The sequence below is a fragment of the Bombus affinis genome, chromosome 5, assembly GCF_024516045.1.
Source record: "Bombus affinis isolate iyBomAffi1 chromosome 5, iyBomAffi1.2, whole genome shotgun sequence".
In the NCBI taxonomy this organism is placed as follows: Eukaryota; Metazoa; Arthropoda; class Insecta; order Hymenoptera; family Apidae; genus Bombus; species Bombus affinis.
The window spans coordinates 12,142,379-12,161,456 of NC_066348.1; the positions used below are offsets into that span (position 1 = coordinate 12,142,379).

At 36.7% G+C, this 19,078-nt stretch overlaps 3 protein-coding genes and 1 long non-coding RNA gene across 12 annotated transcripts in view; 1 reads left to right on the forward strand and 3 right to left on the reverse strand.

The window, feature by feature from the left end:
- Window positions 1–85: 85 nt before the first annotated feature.
- On the forward strand, window positions 86–5,631 carry LOC126916731 (RNA-binding protein 1-like). Of its 7 annotated transcripts, XR_007710716.1 has the most exons (8): window positions 86–244; window positions 950–1,163; window positions 1,324–1,413; window positions 1,968–2,015; window positions 2,151–2,198; window positions 3,303–3,478; window positions 4,565–4,651; window positions 5,028–5,631. XR_007710716.1 is itself a non-coding variant. In XM_050722818.1 (7 exons), exons 2-7 carry the CDS (start codon window positions 955–957, stop codon window positions 5,029–5,031), a joined length of 486 nt encoding a protein of 161 aa, XP_050578775.1. In that variant the 5' UTR covers window positions 86–244; window positions 950–954; the 3' UTR covers window positions 5,032–5,631. The 7 variants fall into 7 exon arrangements, 4 of the variants coding, with proteins under 4 accessions (XP_050578775.1, XP_050578777.1, XP_050578776.1 ...); XR_007710717.1 differs by lacking the exon at window positions 1,968–2,015; XM_050722818.1 differs by lacking the exon at window positions 3,303–3,478.
- LOC126916739 (uncharacterized) lies at window positions 168–567 on the reverse strand. Its single transcript, XR_007710724.1, has 2 exons — window positions 470–567; window positions 168–376 (listed from the first exon to the last, which is right to left on the reverse strand). It is a non-coding gene; the product is annotated as an uncharacterized LOC126916739 (long non-coding RNA).
- A 65-nt stretch (window positions 5,632–5,696) lies between the features above and the next one.
- On the reverse strand, window positions 5,697–9,524 carry LOC126916708 (SET and MYND domain-containing protein 4-like). Its single transcript, XM_050722770.1, has 7 exons — window positions 8,741–9,524; window positions 7,875–8,403; window positions 7,213–7,535; window positions 6,837–7,045; window positions 6,591–6,715; window positions 6,253–6,462; window positions 5,697–6,164 (listed from the first exon to the last, which is right to left on the reverse strand). The coding sequence occupies exons 1-7, from the start codon at window positions 9,051–9,053 to the stop codon at window positions 5,843–5,845; spliced, it is 2,031 nt and encodes a 676-aa protein (XP_050578727.1). The 5' UTR covers window positions 9,054–9,524; the 3' UTR covers window positions 5,697–5,842.
- A 143-nt stretch (window positions 9,525–9,667) lies between these two features.
- Window positions 9,668–19,078, reverse strand: part of LOC126916723 (aquaporin AQPAn.G-like) — a 33,833-nt gene continuing 24,422 nt past the window's right edge. For all 3 annotated transcript variants that reach the window (XM_050722801.1, XM_050722802.1, XM_050722803.1), the window contains 2 exons: window positions 12,650–12,793; window positions 9,668–11,056 (listed from right to left, as the gene is read on the reverse strand). In XM_050722801.1, the coding sequence (XP_050578758.1) occupies window positions 10,658–11,056; window positions 12,650–12,793 (543 nt within the window). In that variant the 3' untranslated portion in view covers window positions 9,668–10,657. The remainder of the gene's footprint in view (window positions 11,057–12,649; window positions 12,794–19,078) is intronic.

The following is a 19,078-nucleotide window of genomic DNA, read 5'->3' on the forward strand; positions in this document are numbered from 1 at the left end:
GATAGTAAACATTTAAAAAACATAATCATTAAATATTAATACGTGATACTAAAGTAGAAATAAACTTTCATTTGACTAGGAAGTAGAAAGCAATATACACCAATGCCATCTTAGAAAGGAGGCCACGGAAGAAGATTAACGCTACATACGCCACCATTTTGTGGGCATTTCTACTTGTACAGTACGAGCGAAAGGTTGTGTGTTACAAGACTACGAAATCCACCGAACCAACGTATACATTTAAGTAAGTAAAATATAATATTTTATCGAAAATAGATATACATTTGTTTATTTGTACTTCGTTTTGAAAATATTACGCGAAAATAAGGAAATTACTTCAAAAATTCCATGGCGTCAGTTTTTGTTCCGACAAATCCTAAAATTCTTTTGTAATATTTATACATTTATGCAAATAAAATCAAAAACAAAATAATATTTGTATATAGCAATAATATTTCAAATAACATACAAGATCTACATTCCTGAATAAATTCCGAATTAATTAGCCCTCGTTACTGCAGTAAATTGAGAGCACAACATGGCGGTATACCGACTTTCCCTTTTCAGTATAATCGACTAAGTTTTGTGACTGACTCGATTGTAGATTATTGAGGTTATTATATAAGATTAACTTGATTATGAAGCCGGCACATGCAAAATGGATACCGCTTTTTAGCTGTAAATACTGTATACAGCAGTATTATTTTCGTCACCGGTCGATATTTTTTTAGTATAGGTAAACTGACAGTGGGTGTCGATTTATTCTCATAGGCTGTAGGCCATAGGCTATTGAATTCGATAATAGGTCTATCAAGGATACTACCTATTTATATGAAACACTTCAATTTTCAAAACATACGTACTTAAACTATTGATTCATTAATCAAAACTTATGTTGATAATTTGAAATTTATTTTGTTATTAATAAAAGAAAATTTGTTCTTTATAGACACAATGTCACGTTATCGTGAATGGGATCCTTCATGTAAGGTTTACGTTGGTAATTTAGGGAACAGTGCTAGTAAACATGAAATAGAAAGCGCATTCAGTAAATATGGCCCACTTAGAAATGTATGGGTTGCAAGGAAACCACCTGGTTTTGCATTTGTGGAATTTGAAGACCCACGAGATGCAGAAGATGCAGTTAGAGGGTTAGATGGAACGTAAGTGTTATGTAGTAATTATTATATTTATATACACATACACATATTATTGTATATTGTATATATATACATATTATGTATATATAATTAATTAATATGTAATAACAGTTTTATAAATTTTAATAATAAAAATCGTTTTGTATTTTTTATTATTTTGTAGACGCTGTTGTGGGACCAGAGTGAGAGTAGAAATGTCCTCAGGAAGAAGTAGACGTGGAGGTGGAAGGAGATCAGGTCCAAGATATTCCAGGTAAGAAATCTTAAAATATTGAATATCCATGTTTTACAGCAACATTTGAGCTGCTGCAGATGGCTAAGTGTCTCACCAAGTAGGTATTACAGTGCAGTTATCAAATAAGAATGTCAAGAAATGATGCACGGGTTTCGGTGAATTTATTTATGCACAAAGGATGTAAATTGTTTTTTTTTTTTTTATTTTATATAGGAATGCAGATAGAATATATTATATACTATATTTATTTGATATTATCGCTCTTCTGGCTAGTACTCTTATGCAAATTGCAAATTAAAGATTTGATACATTGAAATAATAATTGAAGAAAAAGTTTCTTTGAGTATCATAAAATATTTTTATATAAAATATGAAAATTTACGAGGTTAGCCGAAGAGCAACCAAATACATTGCATGGGAAACCTAAACGGGAGATGCTAGGGTAAATTTTTAGTTATGGCAGAGGTAGCGATCTCATATATAGCTCATTTTTTCCCATTGTAATCTCCTTGTGAATATGCTTAGCAAACAACAGGATTCACATACCATATATCTTTTTGACAAACTTATAGGTCCAGATCTTGCAGTCCTCGAAGGAGATCACTGGGTCGTTATCCAAGGTAAGATTTTCCTAGCCCTGTTAACCGCAATTTTCAGGTGCGAGTAGACAAAAGAAAGAAATCAAAGCGAAACATGGCGATTGGCAACATATGAGCAGTCTGAAACATACAACAGTTTTTCTTAATTTTTTTTAGGTCCTGGTCAAGAAGCCCACGCAGATCGCCGATAAGCCGATATTCTAGGTAATTCCCTTATGTTTCATAATTTTATCAAATTTTCAGGGCCTTACCAAGAACAGCCAATCTACAAATTGCAAGTAGGTATTTACAAGTACCGCTTGTATTGTGATCATCGCAATTTTGCACGCAGAATCACAATATATCATATAAAACATAGAATAATTCTGATCGAAATGTATTGAACACTGAGAATTGCGCAATTGTCACGATCGGCGGTCAAATATTGTTAATTGATTGGCATAAGTTGGAGAGGACAGGACTAAAAGAATAGATAGGCTGAGGACGAAGAAATAACTTATAAAATTGAATTAAGATAATCGAAAATTTGAGATTCAGAATTAGTTGGCAATTACGATGCTAGTTTGGTGCATAAAGAGAAGCACCGGTGGCAGATAAAAGTAAATCATAGCGGTGTCTGGTGTTAATTTTACCAGTTTAAAACAATTTTTTTCTAGTGCTTATTGTGGTCTTATTATAGTATCTTATAAATTTTATTTTGCAAATGCTTGGAATTAAGTTATTTGGTATTTGAAACTATGATTTTAACAATGCATAGAAATTATGTAATAAGCAATCGCAGTTGATCATTTTATTTGAAAAATTTTGTTATGTATTCAGGTACCAAATTAAGTAGAAGTTACACATCCAATTTAATTAAATAGTTCGTTATATAGTAAAAGATTTTGATATTAAAATTCACTAATGTGCAAATATCTCATGCACTTCGTATTTTGATCACATTTATTTATCGTACACGCATTGACGCAGTTTTTAATTCTTATTACTTTTGGTGTATTAGTTGTACAAAGTCGAATTTTATTATTTTTTTAAAATACGGTTTCTTAGCATACTGCACCATGCGTTGCGATAATTATATAAAGGATAATTTGATACATCCATCATATAAATTTAATCAGATCAGTTGCAAGTAGAGTCTTTTGTACGCATTAGAGTGGGCAGTCTAGGATAATCGTAATGAAAATATCACTGACGAGTGATACATGTGCAATTTTGTGAATTTGGATTAAGGAAAAATGTCGTGTATACCAATAGTGGCCAGGAGTATGATAACTTTGATGGTTATATTGCTAAAACTGACGTTTGCAGATTCTACCAGCGTCAGCTCCTAGCTCTGCTCGTCTCCCCGCCACTACTACTACTACTGCTACTACTACTACTACAGCCACCGTGAAAAAAAGTCTAGCAATCAAAACTGAACAAAAAAAAAGCCTGCCTGCCCACTAACTTCCCAACCAGTCACCATCAGTCACCACCAGTCACCGGTAGGAGCCAAGTCGTCCGTCAGTTGACAGTCCGATGCTGTCCGTCAGTCCGTCTGTTCCCCTTCAAAAAGACTTCTTCGGGCTACCTCAACCTCTAGCGGCTAGGAGCATCGTGAATCCATCGAACAGCCGACGCGATATGAACGAATACTTCTGTCAAAATCTCGGCGCGTCAGTCCGTCCGTCCGTCCCAACTTCTACTACTACTACTACTACTACTGCTACTACTACTACTCGTCAACCATCACGTTAAACTTAGCCGACAACGCGACCGCCACTTCTCTTCGACTGAGCAAAGCAAAATGATCACCACCTACACACCATCCCACCACCACCCAACCAAGTACCACCACCACCAACCACCACTACATGTTCACAGTTGTCTGGTATTTCACCGATTTTCAAAGATTTTTTATCTTTTTTTTTTCTTTTTTTTGTCTAATTGATGGTGTCATGTTCTCTGCAGTCCAATGACAGTTTCTATTAATTAATTATGTTTATTCAACAGATTTTTAGCAAACGGAATAGAAGACACTGGTTAATATTTCTTTTTAATTATTTTAGTGATATGTTGGTAGACATTGGACCAGGGAACTGCCGCCTGTTACATAATATGTATTTATCAAGATATATATTTACATATATATCTGTAACAGTTGTAAAAATTTATTTTAACTAAATTAATCCTACTTTCGTTTATTGGTTTCTCATTATTGGTGAGATGTCATTTTGTATTAATTATTGTGTCTAACTAGTTTTATCACCCCTTAGGCAAATAGGAATTAGCCAGTCCTAATTCTATTACGGTTGCCTTGCGATCATTTTCGTACCTATGTGTTCAACGCACGACGTTCTGTTTCGTCTCATACATCATTTAATATAACTACGTTTAATTTTATATTATAATATTTTGGAGGAATATAGAGCGTGATTTAGATGCGATCTTAGGTGACATATATCTCAGAAAGTTAATACCATCTTAATGATAATAACACAAAACTTGAGACAAAATAGAACGCCGTGTATTAATAAATTGTTTTCCAAACTTTAATAAAAGTGGTATAAAATGCTTTTTTAATATTTTAGGTCAAGATCCCGTAGTCCTCGCAGGAGATCACTGAGCCGTAGCCGTAGCCGAGACCGCCGTTCTCGTTCGGATTCCCGTGACAGACGGTATTAATATTACCACAAATTAAAAAAACAAACCAGAAAAACTATATGTATAGAAAAGAAGCAGAGATCGAATCTTGCACTTGCAATATAAAGAAAATTGTCATCGTATGTGTTTTTCTACTGTTCAACGTGGAAGAAAGATAAAGAAACTCATGAATTTATAGCATTCCCAGTACTTCTTAACTAAACAAAGTTTTAGTTTTCGTCTTCAGAGTTAATCTGCGATAGCATACTGAAACAATCGTGTTGCAAGAATTCGCCTGTTCTATTCTCTTTACAATGAAATTCCCGGTTTCCAGTGCAAAAAAGCGATGTAGTGAATTTATATCGAGGATCAAGTGTATATTTTCTAAATGTTTTTTCTATTTACTTACAGTTAGGTGCTAAAAGTGTTTGAGAGAACGGATCGACTAAATGTGCCGGATGGAAGATAAAGAAAACCGATTTTATATGTACATAAAAAAGATAATCGTTACCACGCGTACATATTCTGTCGAAGCAATGATAATACGATTTAAAGACATTCATAAGTGATATGGAATAATCCACGTACATAATGTTTAACATTTAAGTTGTTAACACTTTGTACACGCATAAAACGTAAACGTGCTTTATGCGTAAATCTTAATTAGGCACATGTACCCAGGCGTGCGTAGTCGGTTTCACATGCACGACACATTTTCACAAACGCATATACATTACGTAACAAAGGTATTTTACACGCAACAAAATTATTTGTGATGTAAGCTATCGAGTACGGTAAATCTCTTACGGAACGTACTCATTGCTTCAAAGTGTACGGGTGAGACAGAAAGAATTCGGTTGCAATTAAGGACAATTATAATGATAAGCATAACAGTGGGACGTTTTTCATGTGAAGAAGTTCATGAAGAAATAGAAGGAACGGCCGTTTTATGTTGTATTAATTATTTTGTACTCTTACGAATTTAAGACTAAAATAAAAATGTATGGTATAATTATTTTGGCTTTCCTATTGCAAATAGCAGTTTGATGTTCATTAATAGAAAGTAATAAAGTATCAAAGTAATAGTACATCGGAGTCGTATATTTCATATTTCTTATTCCATTAAATATTCAGTTAAAAAAGAAATTATCACATATATATTGAAATTATTATACTTGGTTACATTATCTTTGTTAAATTATTGATTTCATTGACGCAGTGAATTCTTAAATATAAGAAACGTTTCCTAAAGGAAGCATGCATAATCGAACACCTTGTTGACAAAGATGATAGTCTCTTATGGGTAAAGCAAGGGTTTCATCTAGAAGTTTTAAAATTTCTAAATAAGATTTTAATGCTTCTTGGTGCTTCCCTTCCTCGAGATTTCTGGAAGCAGTTCTAAAAATGGCATCTGTGTCTTGTAACGCTTTTAAACCTTTGAAAATATTAGTATTCTTGCCACATTTGGAACATCTGATCATGAACTCGTTTGTGTCTGTTTTTATAGGTAGAACGTTTCCACATTCTTTACCAGTCTCGCATTTGAATCTGAAAGAAGATTGAAATATTTCATGCCTTTAATTTCGAGCCACAAAAGATTCAAGATTTGAAATAATCGTATCAAAATAAAGAATACCTTAGAATCGTTGGATCGATTTCTTCCAAAGTAGGCCAATGTGCTGTACATGCTTCACAGTTGCAATCGAACCAGTATTGTACTCTTAGTTTCCGTTTCCGTTCAGCTTCGGGAGTAGTTGTAAAAATTGGGCCGTAGTTTTCGGAGATTTCCTCTCCTGCTGGAATAGTGCGAATTGCTCGTACAACCATAGTGGTACCGATAAAATACCTATGTAGCCAGTGATGATTATTTACGATTTACTATTTCATAATTACTATCCTAGTAATTAAGTTATGAACGATTGTTATTATGAATTTCATTTATATTACAATTCATAATCATAGGTTTCTATTTACCTGATGATACCAGGATTGCACGAATGATTAAATAGTGAAACTGTCGAGTAAACACCCCCACCAATAAATTTACTTTTAGCTTTTGCTAAAATATTGCTACCCTTTGGTACAGCTAATTCCGATATCTGAGAATGAAATGTAAATGTATAAGTACAAACAACGCACAAATATATCAAACTTTCGATTCTATACTTGATACTAGTTTTATTGAAAAACAAGAAAGGAAAAAGAAATAACACGACTTACTTCATGAGCGTTAAATTGTATTAACATTAAATTATGTAAAATTAAACTGCCTATGTATAATTCACCATCGGAGGGTGTCGCTTCCGCTGAATCTGGGGTTTTAACCCATTCGGGAAAGTAAGGGCTTCGTTTTAAAAGTCTCAATAGCCAAATAGCTATATAAGTTCTGTGGAAAAGATCTTCCGATGTTCTTTCATCCTCGTGAGTTACTGTACAATGAGAAACATAAATGGATATTGTGCATATATTTTTCTCAACGAATATCTATTAGTAAACGTATTTAGTATACTAAAAACATCATGATATTAGATTTATTCCATCAAAAGGCGTTCTTTTCCCATTTTTGTACGACTGTAACAATTGATCAATTGATTACTTAATCCATAGATAGCTTCGAAGTCATCGTGTCGACGAGGTCGCTGTGTCGAAGTCTCGAATCTCCCCTTCGTAGCCTTAAGCTTATCTTTGAGCGCCAATAATTCTTCGAAGGGTTTCTGAACGATTGCCTTTAAAGCTAAGAAACAATTTACAGAAGTTTCCGAGAACCATAAACTGGGTAGTATCGTGCATTCGTTTTTATGAATCTCGGCATCCTTGTTTCTGCAGGGAATACTACAGTAAGCCACGAAATTGCACGTGTCACAGCTAGTTGGTATCGGTACGAATATTTTCTTGAAACAATGATGACAATTGGTGAGTCTGCAATGAAATTATACGAGTGTTAATATTAATCAAGTATAATTTCCCGCGCTGTTTCTGAACATTTGACAAGTGAATGGAAATCTCGAATAAGGATCTGAGGCACATTTTGGTCAAAGTTGAATTAATAGTTAAACATTGTTCTACAATTCCTGTCGACCGTTTTAAGACACACAGCTTGCAGACGTATGGTCAGAAGGCAAATCAACGTTGAATACAAGAAGCACGTTAGGTATTTGAAACTTATGAAATTTAAAATGTGCTAGTTTTTTCAATGTTTCTCGAAACGTGCTGAACGTGCTTGGACTCTTTTCGAGGTTTTTATTCAGTTAACCGCACCTGTATTCGGCCAACAAGACTGCACAATGTGGCCTTTCTATCACTAGCGTTTCGCCAGGTTCGATGTCTTTAGTAGCAACGGCGTGTCTACCAATGTTACCACCTTCATCCTTAATTTCAACCGCTTTGCTGCAGGAAGGATACAGAGGATTGCAGTCCTCGATCTTTAGAGTCGTCTTTTTAGGCTCCCTAATCTCTTCTTTCTGAGAAATTTTCGACGTCTTCTGTGCCAGCCGATTACCCTTGTCTATCACAGCAAGCATAAGTCTAATGTCTGCCTCGAGCTTCTGTTTCTTGTCCAATGATAGTTTCGCAGTGTCTAATGCTTGCAAAGCGTTCCTGAATGCTAGCACAGCCTCGTCGTGTCTTTTTAATCCGAGCAAACATCTAGCCCGTCTTTCTTGAATTTTATAATGTAACTCATGTGGATATCCGACGCGTAAAGCTTCTTCCGCGTCTGTTAGACCGTAACTGTACTCTTCTAGGTGGTAAAGCGTTGCCGAACGATTCGCCAATATAACGCCTAAGTCTGAGGAACAATTCGCAATTGATTCGATCGTAGTTTTTAAAGCAAAGTAAGTAAGTTCACATTGAATTTACGATTATACCAAAGATTCGAGACTTTCGCTGCCTGGTATCGCGCGATTATCAAAGTTGAGGCGAAGATCAAGTTAAGTTAAATTTAAAACGCATCGACATAATTCTAACATTGTTATAAAATCGGTGTGCGATGAACTGGGCGCGTTGACAGAGTAGCTTACGTAGAGATTGTGAAACGATCAATTTTACCGAAACGACGCGTAGAATGTTAACGTTTCAACAGCATCAGATGAATAGCAGCGATAGTATCAACGATCATCAATTACCTTTCCTAGGTGCTAGCAGAACCGCGTTCGAGTAAGATCCTAGCGCTTTAATAAATTCACCACGTCCAAAATACTTGTTACCGATATCCTTAAGTTTCAGAGCTTTCTCGCTGTTCTTCAGCAATTCCCCCTCTTCAGTAACTCGCACAGGCAGATTATAAATCACTGGATAACGCAGTAGGAAACGGATCCTTTCCGAATTTTCATTCAGGGCTATGAATTTTTTCATATCCTGCGGTGTAACCGCATTTTGGAGCGCCAGGAAATTTGACCGGAAGTAATCACTGACTCCACTATCGTCCTCCCCTAACATTTTTTTCTACGCTTCCAATTAACCTTCTGTTGTACAAAATACTTTAATATGTTTCACGTACGTATATAGATAGCGTTCGATTCATGTGCGTTCACTGTAACACTTGCCGCAACTTCTTTTCATGGTTTACCGTACCGTTTTTTGGGAGGACGAACTAATTACCAATTATAAATTTAAAGAAATCTTTCGTTTCGTTCGATGGTCCGTTTGATCCGAGTGAATGATCTCGATTGCTTTTTCAGTTGGTAATTCGCGATCGAATGACACGTTGCCGGTCGACGATGCTGGGACTTACTGGCATCACCCAACCACCCAACTTACTGGCATCCAAAAACCACGTTCGTCTATTTCGGTACGTGCTATTTCTGCTGCTTCGAGTCGTAGATGTGTGCGATACAACGAGGAAGCTCGATGGGAGAATGTGCAATTAACGTGTAATTAAATTGTTTTAGAAACCGAGTCCTTTGATATGAACTTGTTGAGATTAGTGTTTAAAGCGGAGCCATTAATTAAGAGTTGTACTACTTGCATAGAGCATGTTTGGAATTTTATTAGATACAAATTGTTCAGGCTGCCGATGAAAGAATTGTTTAAATAAATACTTTATACAAGCATAGTGTGCAATATGAACCATGTATTTATATGTGAAATCTTACAAGTAAATGCAAGTACAATATGTACAAAACCTAAATGGGGTAGAAAATATATCGATACGACATGTACATGGATATCTTTGTTGTGATAAGATGAAAATCTATCGAACGAAATTGTATAGCGTCCATAATATGATACATATATGTATCCATAATAAATTTGATAAGTTACTATTAAAATTATCGATTAAAGTTAAATACATTTCATAAATTATTCGGATAAATACAGATTATGTACCTAGAACATTTAGAGCGTATTAATTCTTTTCTCTTATCGTCATTAAAAATATGATAAATATTAAACAGATATACTTCATTAATTATACTATTAACAATAACAAAGTCTACTCTAAACAAGATGTTGTTTAAGTTTCTCCTTCGTATATCTCTCATAGATCATTGCATGCGAAGTACATAAGAAAAAATTAACGGCAAACGCGGTCAGATGTATTGCATAATGATTTGCGTTTACATCGTTTAATTTCGTTGAATTTTAATTGACTTGTTCCTTGATCCTTCCTCCAACGATCGAAATGCAAAAAACTGAAACGTATAAATATACCCTGTCTCGTCAATTATAAGTAGTATCTAAAACAATGCAAGGATTTAGTTTACTAAACATCTAATTGTACTAAATACTTGTTAAAAGATTACTCAGACTATAAACAGAACGTCCATTTCTTTCTCAGTTTAAACTATTCGATCAGTCGTGTTTTGTTTTGCAAAAATACCTTATCGTCAATTTCGGATATCAATTAAACCGAACGATACCTTCTCCTATTTCTTTTTTCCTTCTTTTTTGCGAAAAGCGCCATTTAAACTTTTTTTTTTTTAATACGTCAAATGCAGTAAATTTACATTCAGCAGATATCAACATGATTTTTGACTTGTTCCTTTTGTTTACAGGAAACAGGTCCACATCGTAAGCGATATTTACGTTCGACTCTGTTGTTAGAAGTCGTAAGAGGCTTCATCGTCCATCGTTTTATGTCTGAACGCCAATTTGTACAAGGCACCAGCGATACAGGCTCCGAGGATCGGTCCGACCCAATAGATCCACAGATCGTCCCATTTACCAAGGACGATCGCAGGACCTAACGACCTAGCCGGGTTCATGCTACTTCCTGTTACAGGTACAGCAGCCATGTGAGCCACGGTGATGGTCAAGCCGATCGCCAAAGGCGCCCATCCTTTTGTGTCGGTTCTCTTGGGATCTGTTACTGCATGGATAACCAGAAGTAGCAGGAATGTAACGATCGCTTCCATGAAGATGCCTTGCATTTGGTTGACCAGTAAGCCCAAATTTGTCGCTCCTAAGCCGTTATTTGCCGCTTCAACAGGGATCAATAGCTGCAAATAATGGTTGAAGGTATTACAACATGTACTGTATACTATAATACTACGAATATATCATAATATGTACTGTATATGGCATACGGATAAATGTTGTAAGAGAGTGGGCGACAGCAACGAGTGTCTAGGCTAATGACGCGTAATGCGTAGACTATAGATCGTGGATTTTGATTTTGATGCATTTATGAGTAAAATACTCATACTTGGTTTCTACTTTTTAAATTATCCCCACAGAAATATGAAATTGCATATATATTCGCTAGACTAGTAATGCGAGCAGTATGGAAGAATGTTAGACGTAAAAAATATTAAATTAAGTTGTGTCTTTATTTTACTCTTTACTTACTGCAGGTGAAGGTCCTATTTATCTATAAACCTATCTATTTATAATCTATAATCTATGGATCATTTTTAAGGTATCATCAGCAATAATAATTTGAACCATTTCAATCGTCTTGGATAATTCTATAAATATACTTCGAATACGAATATAAATTTATTATATTTAATTTACATAAATATAGATATTACAAGTTTGCTTTTAGAAATTCCAGATATTTCGCGAACAGCTTGTCGACTTATCGCGATCTTTCGCGAGTTTTGTTTCGTTATGGGATATACTAAAATGACGATCGGCGATCAGTTAAAAGAACGATTCGATGCTGTTTCAACCACGTCAATTAGTACTGTTAGCATGGGACATTATGTCAAAGCCGAAAAAGGTAACTATGTCCGTTCCTCAATTGTACAGTTTTTATTGGATAATTATAGCCGCGGTTCTTTCAATGGGTTCTGGTTTTCGACAACTACATATAGTCCAGCAACTGTAATTGTGGGCTTAATGGCTATCACATTGCATTATGTAATTTAATGCGACAGTATTGCAGATATAAGCACGTCGTAACAATTATGCTTTATTCTAGTTTAAAGAAAGAACGTTGGCCATTATTTAAAGAACAAAAGTATGCAAAAAGTACAGGGGAAAGTATAATATCGATAAAATTGTTGTACATTTATTTTGAAAGATCTGTCAATGAATTTGTTTCTTTTCTCATACTTAATATTTTAATGTATTACGTTTTGAAAAGTAATCGAATACTGTATTGCGAATCGTGAGATACAGATCTATGAATTGTGAAATATATAGCAACAAAGGCTAATCATCGAAATTGACCACTATGCATGTCTATATGAATTAACTGTCACGAATGGATCAGGCATAATGCATACCTGTAATTTCTCTGAGTCGTTATTTTCTGATGTAATGAATGTCGGCAAACAAATGATAAAACCTTGACCTTTAAATTAAAACGACGTTTTAATCAAAATCAGGCGACTAAAAAGCTTTGTTGGATAATTATCCAGGATGAAAAAAAACAGTTCTCAGGCTGTATCTACATTTACGATATACACACGTGCAACTTAAAAACAGGTTTAAAAAATAAAGATCAAGGAATTATTTGGTAGGCTATAATATTACTGGTAATGAGAATTCAATCAACGGTAAAAGTGCTAATTAGTAATAATTATTGGTCATCGGTTGAATAAAAAATCCAAAGTCGTTCTTTTATGAACTTTTGTGAATTTTACCTTTAAAATTCCTGAACCCGCGATTGCTCCGCAACACTGGCAAACTATGTAACAAATCGTCTTTAGAAAGCTGCAATTCCCGCTTACTAAAAGTCCCATCGATACAGCTGGATTCACGTGACATCCTGAAATCGGACCTAATACCTGCAACAAAAAGAATATGCGTTTGAACGAGCGATTGTAAATCATAATAATATATTTTAGAGTTAGAATCTCAGGTAACTTCCTATAGAACTATAACAGATTAGGCAAATATTTACAAAAAGTCTAGGGGGATATTTCGCAAAGGGGCAAAGTGTTCTAGCTTGTTATCAGATTTCTAAGCAACCGTGTACACTTGCATGATTCACTCGAGTAGTTCTCGAAACAGGTAACACGCGTGCACATGTTACGTGAAAAGATAATACGACCGTGCTCTGAAATCTGTCCGTCAAAGTAACCGCGTTTATCTTCGCAAGAAATTCCTTAATTCTAATTCAAATTTCACAATTTCTGGAGCATGGCCGACCGGCGTACATACAGTCGACACATACAGTCAGCCACGAAAGTCTACGTACGCCTATCGAATTTCGTGTATCCGATTTACCAAAGAAACTGAAAAATTATTTATATTTATATATATGAACGGGATCAGCATTAATGTATTTCCGCGAGGAATTACAAAAATTAAAACATTTAACTCAGAAAAGTCTTGAGATAAAATTACATGAGAAATTACAAAACCTTTGATTTCATCGATGCCAAGGAGATACCGAGCCATTATTGATGATTACGCAGGGAGGTGGAGGCTGCAAGATATTGATATAATATTAAGTCTACGTTATTTTCGTAACACTATATTTTATATCTTTTTAATCCTTTTTTATTATTTTTTTTTTTTTTTTTAGTAAAGACCCGAATAAATCCTGTTACATTCGAATAATATACGTTTAGCATATCGAGACAATTATATAATAAAGTTTTTATTATAATTCTATACTTTGGGGATATATGTAGACTTTCGCGACTGACTGTATGCATACTCGCGGTGAAATCAAAGTGCTATCGTCGGATCCATGACCACTTTTACAAAATGTTGGTTTGGAAGCTGAGGTCATCGAGGAATCGTCGGAAATTCGAAGAATGATCGTGTGATGCGAATTACGATTGTAAATCTGAATTCTGTTTCAAAAAGCGTGCCATTTTCGAGGCGCAACCGTGCCGCTTCGAGCCCTTGAAACCGCGTGTGTGACTCTGTATATCTTGCATGGCAACAGTCGCCCTTAATTCACGTTGCAAACTCGAGGCAATAAATGCGCGCGTATGCGTGTTCCTTTGTAAGTAGTATAAATGACGAACGAGTTTAAGAAAGATTGACGTAATGCGATTGATTTGTACGTCCTTTTTTGCAGCGTAAAGCATACAATCCTCTTTGGCGCGAATAGTCGGAGAAATTGATTCATAAACGTGCCGATGAGACGAAATGAAGCTCGTTTATTATCGATACAACGATATGTATAAGTATATTAAGAATTCAACAAATATAATTAGCAAATCGATATAATTCGAATAATAATTAGAAATATAATTAGAATAATCGATATTGATAAGATACGTCTTTGGTATCGATAGAAAAATATTTATTGAGAAACTATGAACGTTGCGTATTTGTGTTAACCAAATTAGCAAGGATTTTCCTGTATATAAATGGCTTCCTTATTTCTCGTGAGCAAATATCAAAGTATGGTGCGTCGTAGATTAACCGGGAGAGTAAGAGCAAATACGTCGTAGACTCTGCGACGACAGTCAGCCTGCCGGAAATGTTTGCGGTGGTATCGTGACAGAATCCAGTTGGAAGAAGCTGAGATTCCGAACGAAATCGAGTAGTCAGAAAATAAGTTACAGGAGGAAAGACTGAGACAGATGAAAGACGCTAGTTGGAGAGTCAATTTACAAAGAAGGAAAAGATTCTCGGCCGATCCTCCTCTCCAAAGATTGATCGCGTGCTTCGGTAGAACATGAAAATAAACTTGGCAAATATCCTCGAATGCTGGGGTTTATAAAAATTCAGCTTTTTTTAATGATCCCTAATCTACAAGTCTATAAGGCGAAAGGTGCTACGAAACAAGGTAATAAAAGGTAATAAAATTCTCTTTTTTTCGGTTCTTTTTACATAATTAAAGAGAAAACGACAGAAAGAGTGCAACTCGAAGAAAAGATAGTAGACCAGAACGGTAAAACCATAAAATGGTCGTTTCTTTTTATATCTTACACTTGCACCGTGATTACACGATATATTTGTGATTCTTCGGCTTTCAATCGTGTCGTTTAATACTCGCATTGTCTCGCGTCCCAACGTTTTGCGAACACAGCCAGTTCGCTTCCTCAGGAACAAAACGTAATGCATTAGCGACACGATTGAAACCCGAATAATCGCGAATATGTTATTTAAAAATTGACAGATAGTTGGTACAGAGCGTAAAGAAATTTAAACAGGGCACGATAGAAACTTTCTTAAAGAAAGGGGTGGGTGGTTCGATTTGAGTCCAGTAAAATCGGGATGACGGTGGACAGTGGCGCGGCGCGGAGCGGCACGGCCCAGTTCTCATGCACGTCGACAAGGTCTCCGTTCGCCCCGGGCGATCGGTACACATGCGCCGACGAGTTGCTGCGATTACGTAACTCATCTTCTCCGACCTTACGCTCTTCTCCTTTTCTTGCTCTTGTTCCTCTTCTTCTTCTTTTTCTTTATCTTTTTCTTCTTCTTCATCTTCTTCTTCTTCTTGTTCGTTTCGATCCGGTTATTCGCTGTGCCTTTTATCGACGCTGTCGCGGGGATAGCAGCCACGTTGTTCATTCGGCATAAATTGTCCGAATGCGCGGTGCTTCGAGCAAAGATCAAATGGCGAGATATCGACTAATTGATTTTATTAATTACAGGATGGAGCGCAGGCGACGCGTGGTTCTCATTTAATCGAAACGCGAGTGGTCGAGCTCGCGGGAACGCTATGTAATTACCGAGAACGAAGGGTTTGTCACTTTAAAAGGTCGCGTTCCAATACGCTTTTGTAAAAATTAATTTCGCGTCCCCGAGGGACAGAGGCCTTGCGCCGAATGAAAAGAGTCCTATCTCGTGCGATTTTAATTAATACGCGGCTCATCACGGCTCGCCAACAAACGCGAAGTGACGTTCGTAGACGCGCGAACCTACAAAGGGGAAAGTGTTGCTTCAACTTTTCATCGAGCACCGGCGCGTCCTTCGTCCGACGCTGCACTCGGTTGTTCCAAGAAGAGCAATAAACGAACTCCGGCTTTTATTCGGCAGCTCCCGCCTCGATAAAACTTTTCATACATGTACGTCCTCTTTTCCTCCTTTTTTTCTCTTCTTATATCTTCTCGACGTCTTCTGATCCTTGGTGTGCACGGGCCGCGCGACCCGCTTATCTCGCATTAATCTTGAATTATTAATTCTGCGCAACGTCTAGATATCGTAGACTTACGATGGGATTTACCGGTGGCGAAACAACGTTCGAGAAACGAGCACACGCGAAAAATTGTGAACTTCGAAGGCTCGTGAGATGCTGAAACCGAGGTTGACGCACCGCGCCGGCTTCTCTCGTTCGCAGATGGATTGTTACGAAGATACAAGGAAACTTCGACTTTGTTAAGTTATTCTTTGATAATAAATCTCGTTTTTCGGATAAACTGTCTCGGTATATATTCGGTATTCTTGTTTCGCTCGTGCCTCGATGGATTGAAAATCGAAAGATATTCGTCAAGTAAAATACGAGGAAATTGTCTCTAACCGGTATATGTAATCCGTTCAACTGTTTAGATGAGATAAAATGTTCTACTTCATTGAGATTCGTGACCCACGTGGCGATCTACGACCCACAGCCCGAGGATACGTTGGTTGAGCTTTCGCGGATTTGCCTTCGCTCTCGTTCTCTTAAATAAATTACGATACATAGAAATCCATCGTAATGTCACGAGTGTCGCATTTAACTGTAACTGCCAGCTGTATTCGATCGATCATATGTTTCAGACGCGTAAACACGTAATTTGTACGTGTCTTGAATATTAATCAGATCATTAACGAAGCACGTTTCGACAGATTTCTTTCGAATCCGAACGCTATAACCTTTGATCTTGTACCTCTTTTTTGCTATTCGTAAGAAGTTCTATTTGCGTCAGATCTTCTTGTCAGAGCGCGCAACTTTTATCGCGTTCAGCTTGTTGAATACGATCAACGTACATACAGCTTCGAACACATCACACATAACGCATTAATTACCGTGTTATTCAGTCATAGTAAACGTTAATTATAACAATTATTTCGTACGATTGAACTGATATTATTAATCAAATTACAAGCAGAGTAACGTACGACGCGAAGATTTTGCCAGCTACGAGTCAGCCGATCGTCACGTTCGACGAAACAATCGTAAAATTGCAAGAATTGTTTTTAAAACGACGATCTATAACTTGTCGATTTGTCGTTGGTGAATCCGTCGATGTTATTAATTACTGAACTATTATGCAAGAGATTGCAGGTATTCACACGAGAAACTAACTCGTACTTCGTAAAATTCGCAAAGTATGACGGTGGTCTTGCCCGCATAATTAGGGTGCACGACTTGCACACGAGCTGCAAGGTTTATGTACGATCATGCGGGACAATGATCTTTCACTCTTGGATCACGTTGCACAACAGCTCGAGACGAGGGAGCGGTCTCTCTCATAGGCCTCCAAAAAGACCTCCAGCAAGATGACTCTAATATTTGCCGAAGGATATATGTACAGCTGTTACGACAGGATCGATTTTATCGCGAATTTCAAATAAAACAAGGAATCACGTACGTATCACGATTATCCTCTCGTACGAAGCATTCTATGTTTTCTTCTTATTGCATTCTTAATCGAATCGTCAGAAAAATTCACGAGCCCGGATCTAGAAATTAGACCATGCAAGTTTCTACCTAACGAATCTGGACATCTGCAAGACATTTGCTTTACCAGACACATAACGATAAACGTGTCACATAAACTGTTACAGTTAGCTAATTATACCGTAGCAAAGGAAGCGTTGTTTTTTACGCGAACGAAAAGAACTGAAAATTGGTAGCAATTAATTTCAACCATTGTGCTGCGTTTCTTTCAAAATGCCCACGCAACAAAGTTGCAAAATTCAAGGAGGCACAACGAATCCTACGTAAAATTATAGTCCTCCATGAACGTTCGTTAAATTTCTATGTTTCACTCGAGGCGTTGCTCAAACCTTAGTCAATTCTACTGTCTTGGACAGAAGCGTGCTTATTAATTTGCGGTCTGTCGCATCGCATGGCAGTTCTATGATATCGTTAAGAAATGGCATCAAAGGATTATCAACGTGTTCTCGCAACGTGCATCGGACATCGTATGGCGCAGGTAGGTGAACGATATACGAGGTATCTAAAACGTGACAAACGATAGCTCGTGATGATGGTCTGCTGTTCGCTAAGGAGCGTACGCCTCGAATTACGCAAGTGAAATATCGCTTATCTGATGCACGCGTGATGACGTTACCTGGGTTAGTTGTTGCAGGTGTTACGCGTTATGTGTCTCTTTTCGTTTCATCTGACGTGACAGTGTGTAAACATTTCTTATACTCCGGATAATGCCATTTCATTTTTTTTTTACTGCTGTGTGCACATTCAACGTAAAGTACAATATTGCCTTGCTGTCTGACTGCGAATGGGCATAGACTTATTAGGCATTTTCTATCTGAAATGGCACTCCAAATTAACTCATGAACTTCTATTTGTTTATACGAAACTGCAGCATTCTGTTTGAATACACTTTAACAACGGTGAACAAATTATAGTTTTTGATATATTATTTATATAAACGAATTTTTCTATAGTTTTTCTATACAGTAATATCAATTTTTCAAAAAACGCAAAATTCTTTCGTTCGCGTAATTCTTCTATCTCTAATGTCTCTCGAAATATTTGAAAACATATGTCTTCAACCCTAAAATTTGGGCGCTGTTCTCACGCTCGAGACGTGAGCCATTGCCGGCAAGAAAAAATACGCGACGAATATTTTTGCTTAGACTACGAGTGTGTAGAGTTTGATCAGGATCTCGCGAGACCGACGAATTAAAAAAATCTTTCAGAGAAATAGCGAAAATGTATTTTCTACAGGAGGTAGTCGCGTAATTTTTGAGAAAATGCAGATCGCGTTAAAATCGCGAACGGCTCCGTAAAAGCACGCAGATCCGCATGCAGAAAACGCGAAAATGATTTCAGCATAAGGCATTAATCACAAGTAGCCGCTTACTTTGTCCATAACAGGGTACGCTTCTCGCACGCGTATCGTCGCGCTGGAAGATTAATAAGTAGCGTTTTTCTCAACATTTGTCGTCAATGACGATTCATTATCAAGCAGAACCAATCGAATTCAACCGTT

Excerpts from the sequence above, each read along its gene's own strand:
- LOC126916731 (XM_050722818.1), top strand. The coding sequence starts at position 955 with ATGTCACGTTATCGTGAATGGGATCCTTCATGTAAGGTTTACGTTGGT. Across the intron at positions 1,414-1,967 it reads TCAGGTCCAAGATATTCCAG|GTCCAGATCTTGCAGTCCTC; the intron begins GTAAGAAATCTT and ends ACAAACTTATAG. Across the intron at positions 2,199-4,564 it reads CCGATAAGCCGATATTCTAG|GTCAAGATCCCGTAGTCCTC; the intron begins GTAATTCCCTTA and ends TTAATATTTTAG.
- LOC126916708 (XM_050722770.1), bottom strand. The coding sequence starts at position 9,053 with ATGTTAGGGGAGGACGATAGTGGAGTCAGTGATTACTTCCGGTCAAAT. Across the intron at positions 8,404-8,740 it reads TCTGCTAGCACCTAGGAAAG|ACTTAGGCGTTATATTGGCG; the intron begins GTAATTGATGAT and ends ATTGTTCCTCAG. Across the intron at positions 6,165-6,252 it reads ATCGATCCAACGATTCTAAG|ATTCAAATGCGAGACTGGTA; the intron begins GTATTCTTTATT and ends ATCTTCTTTCAG.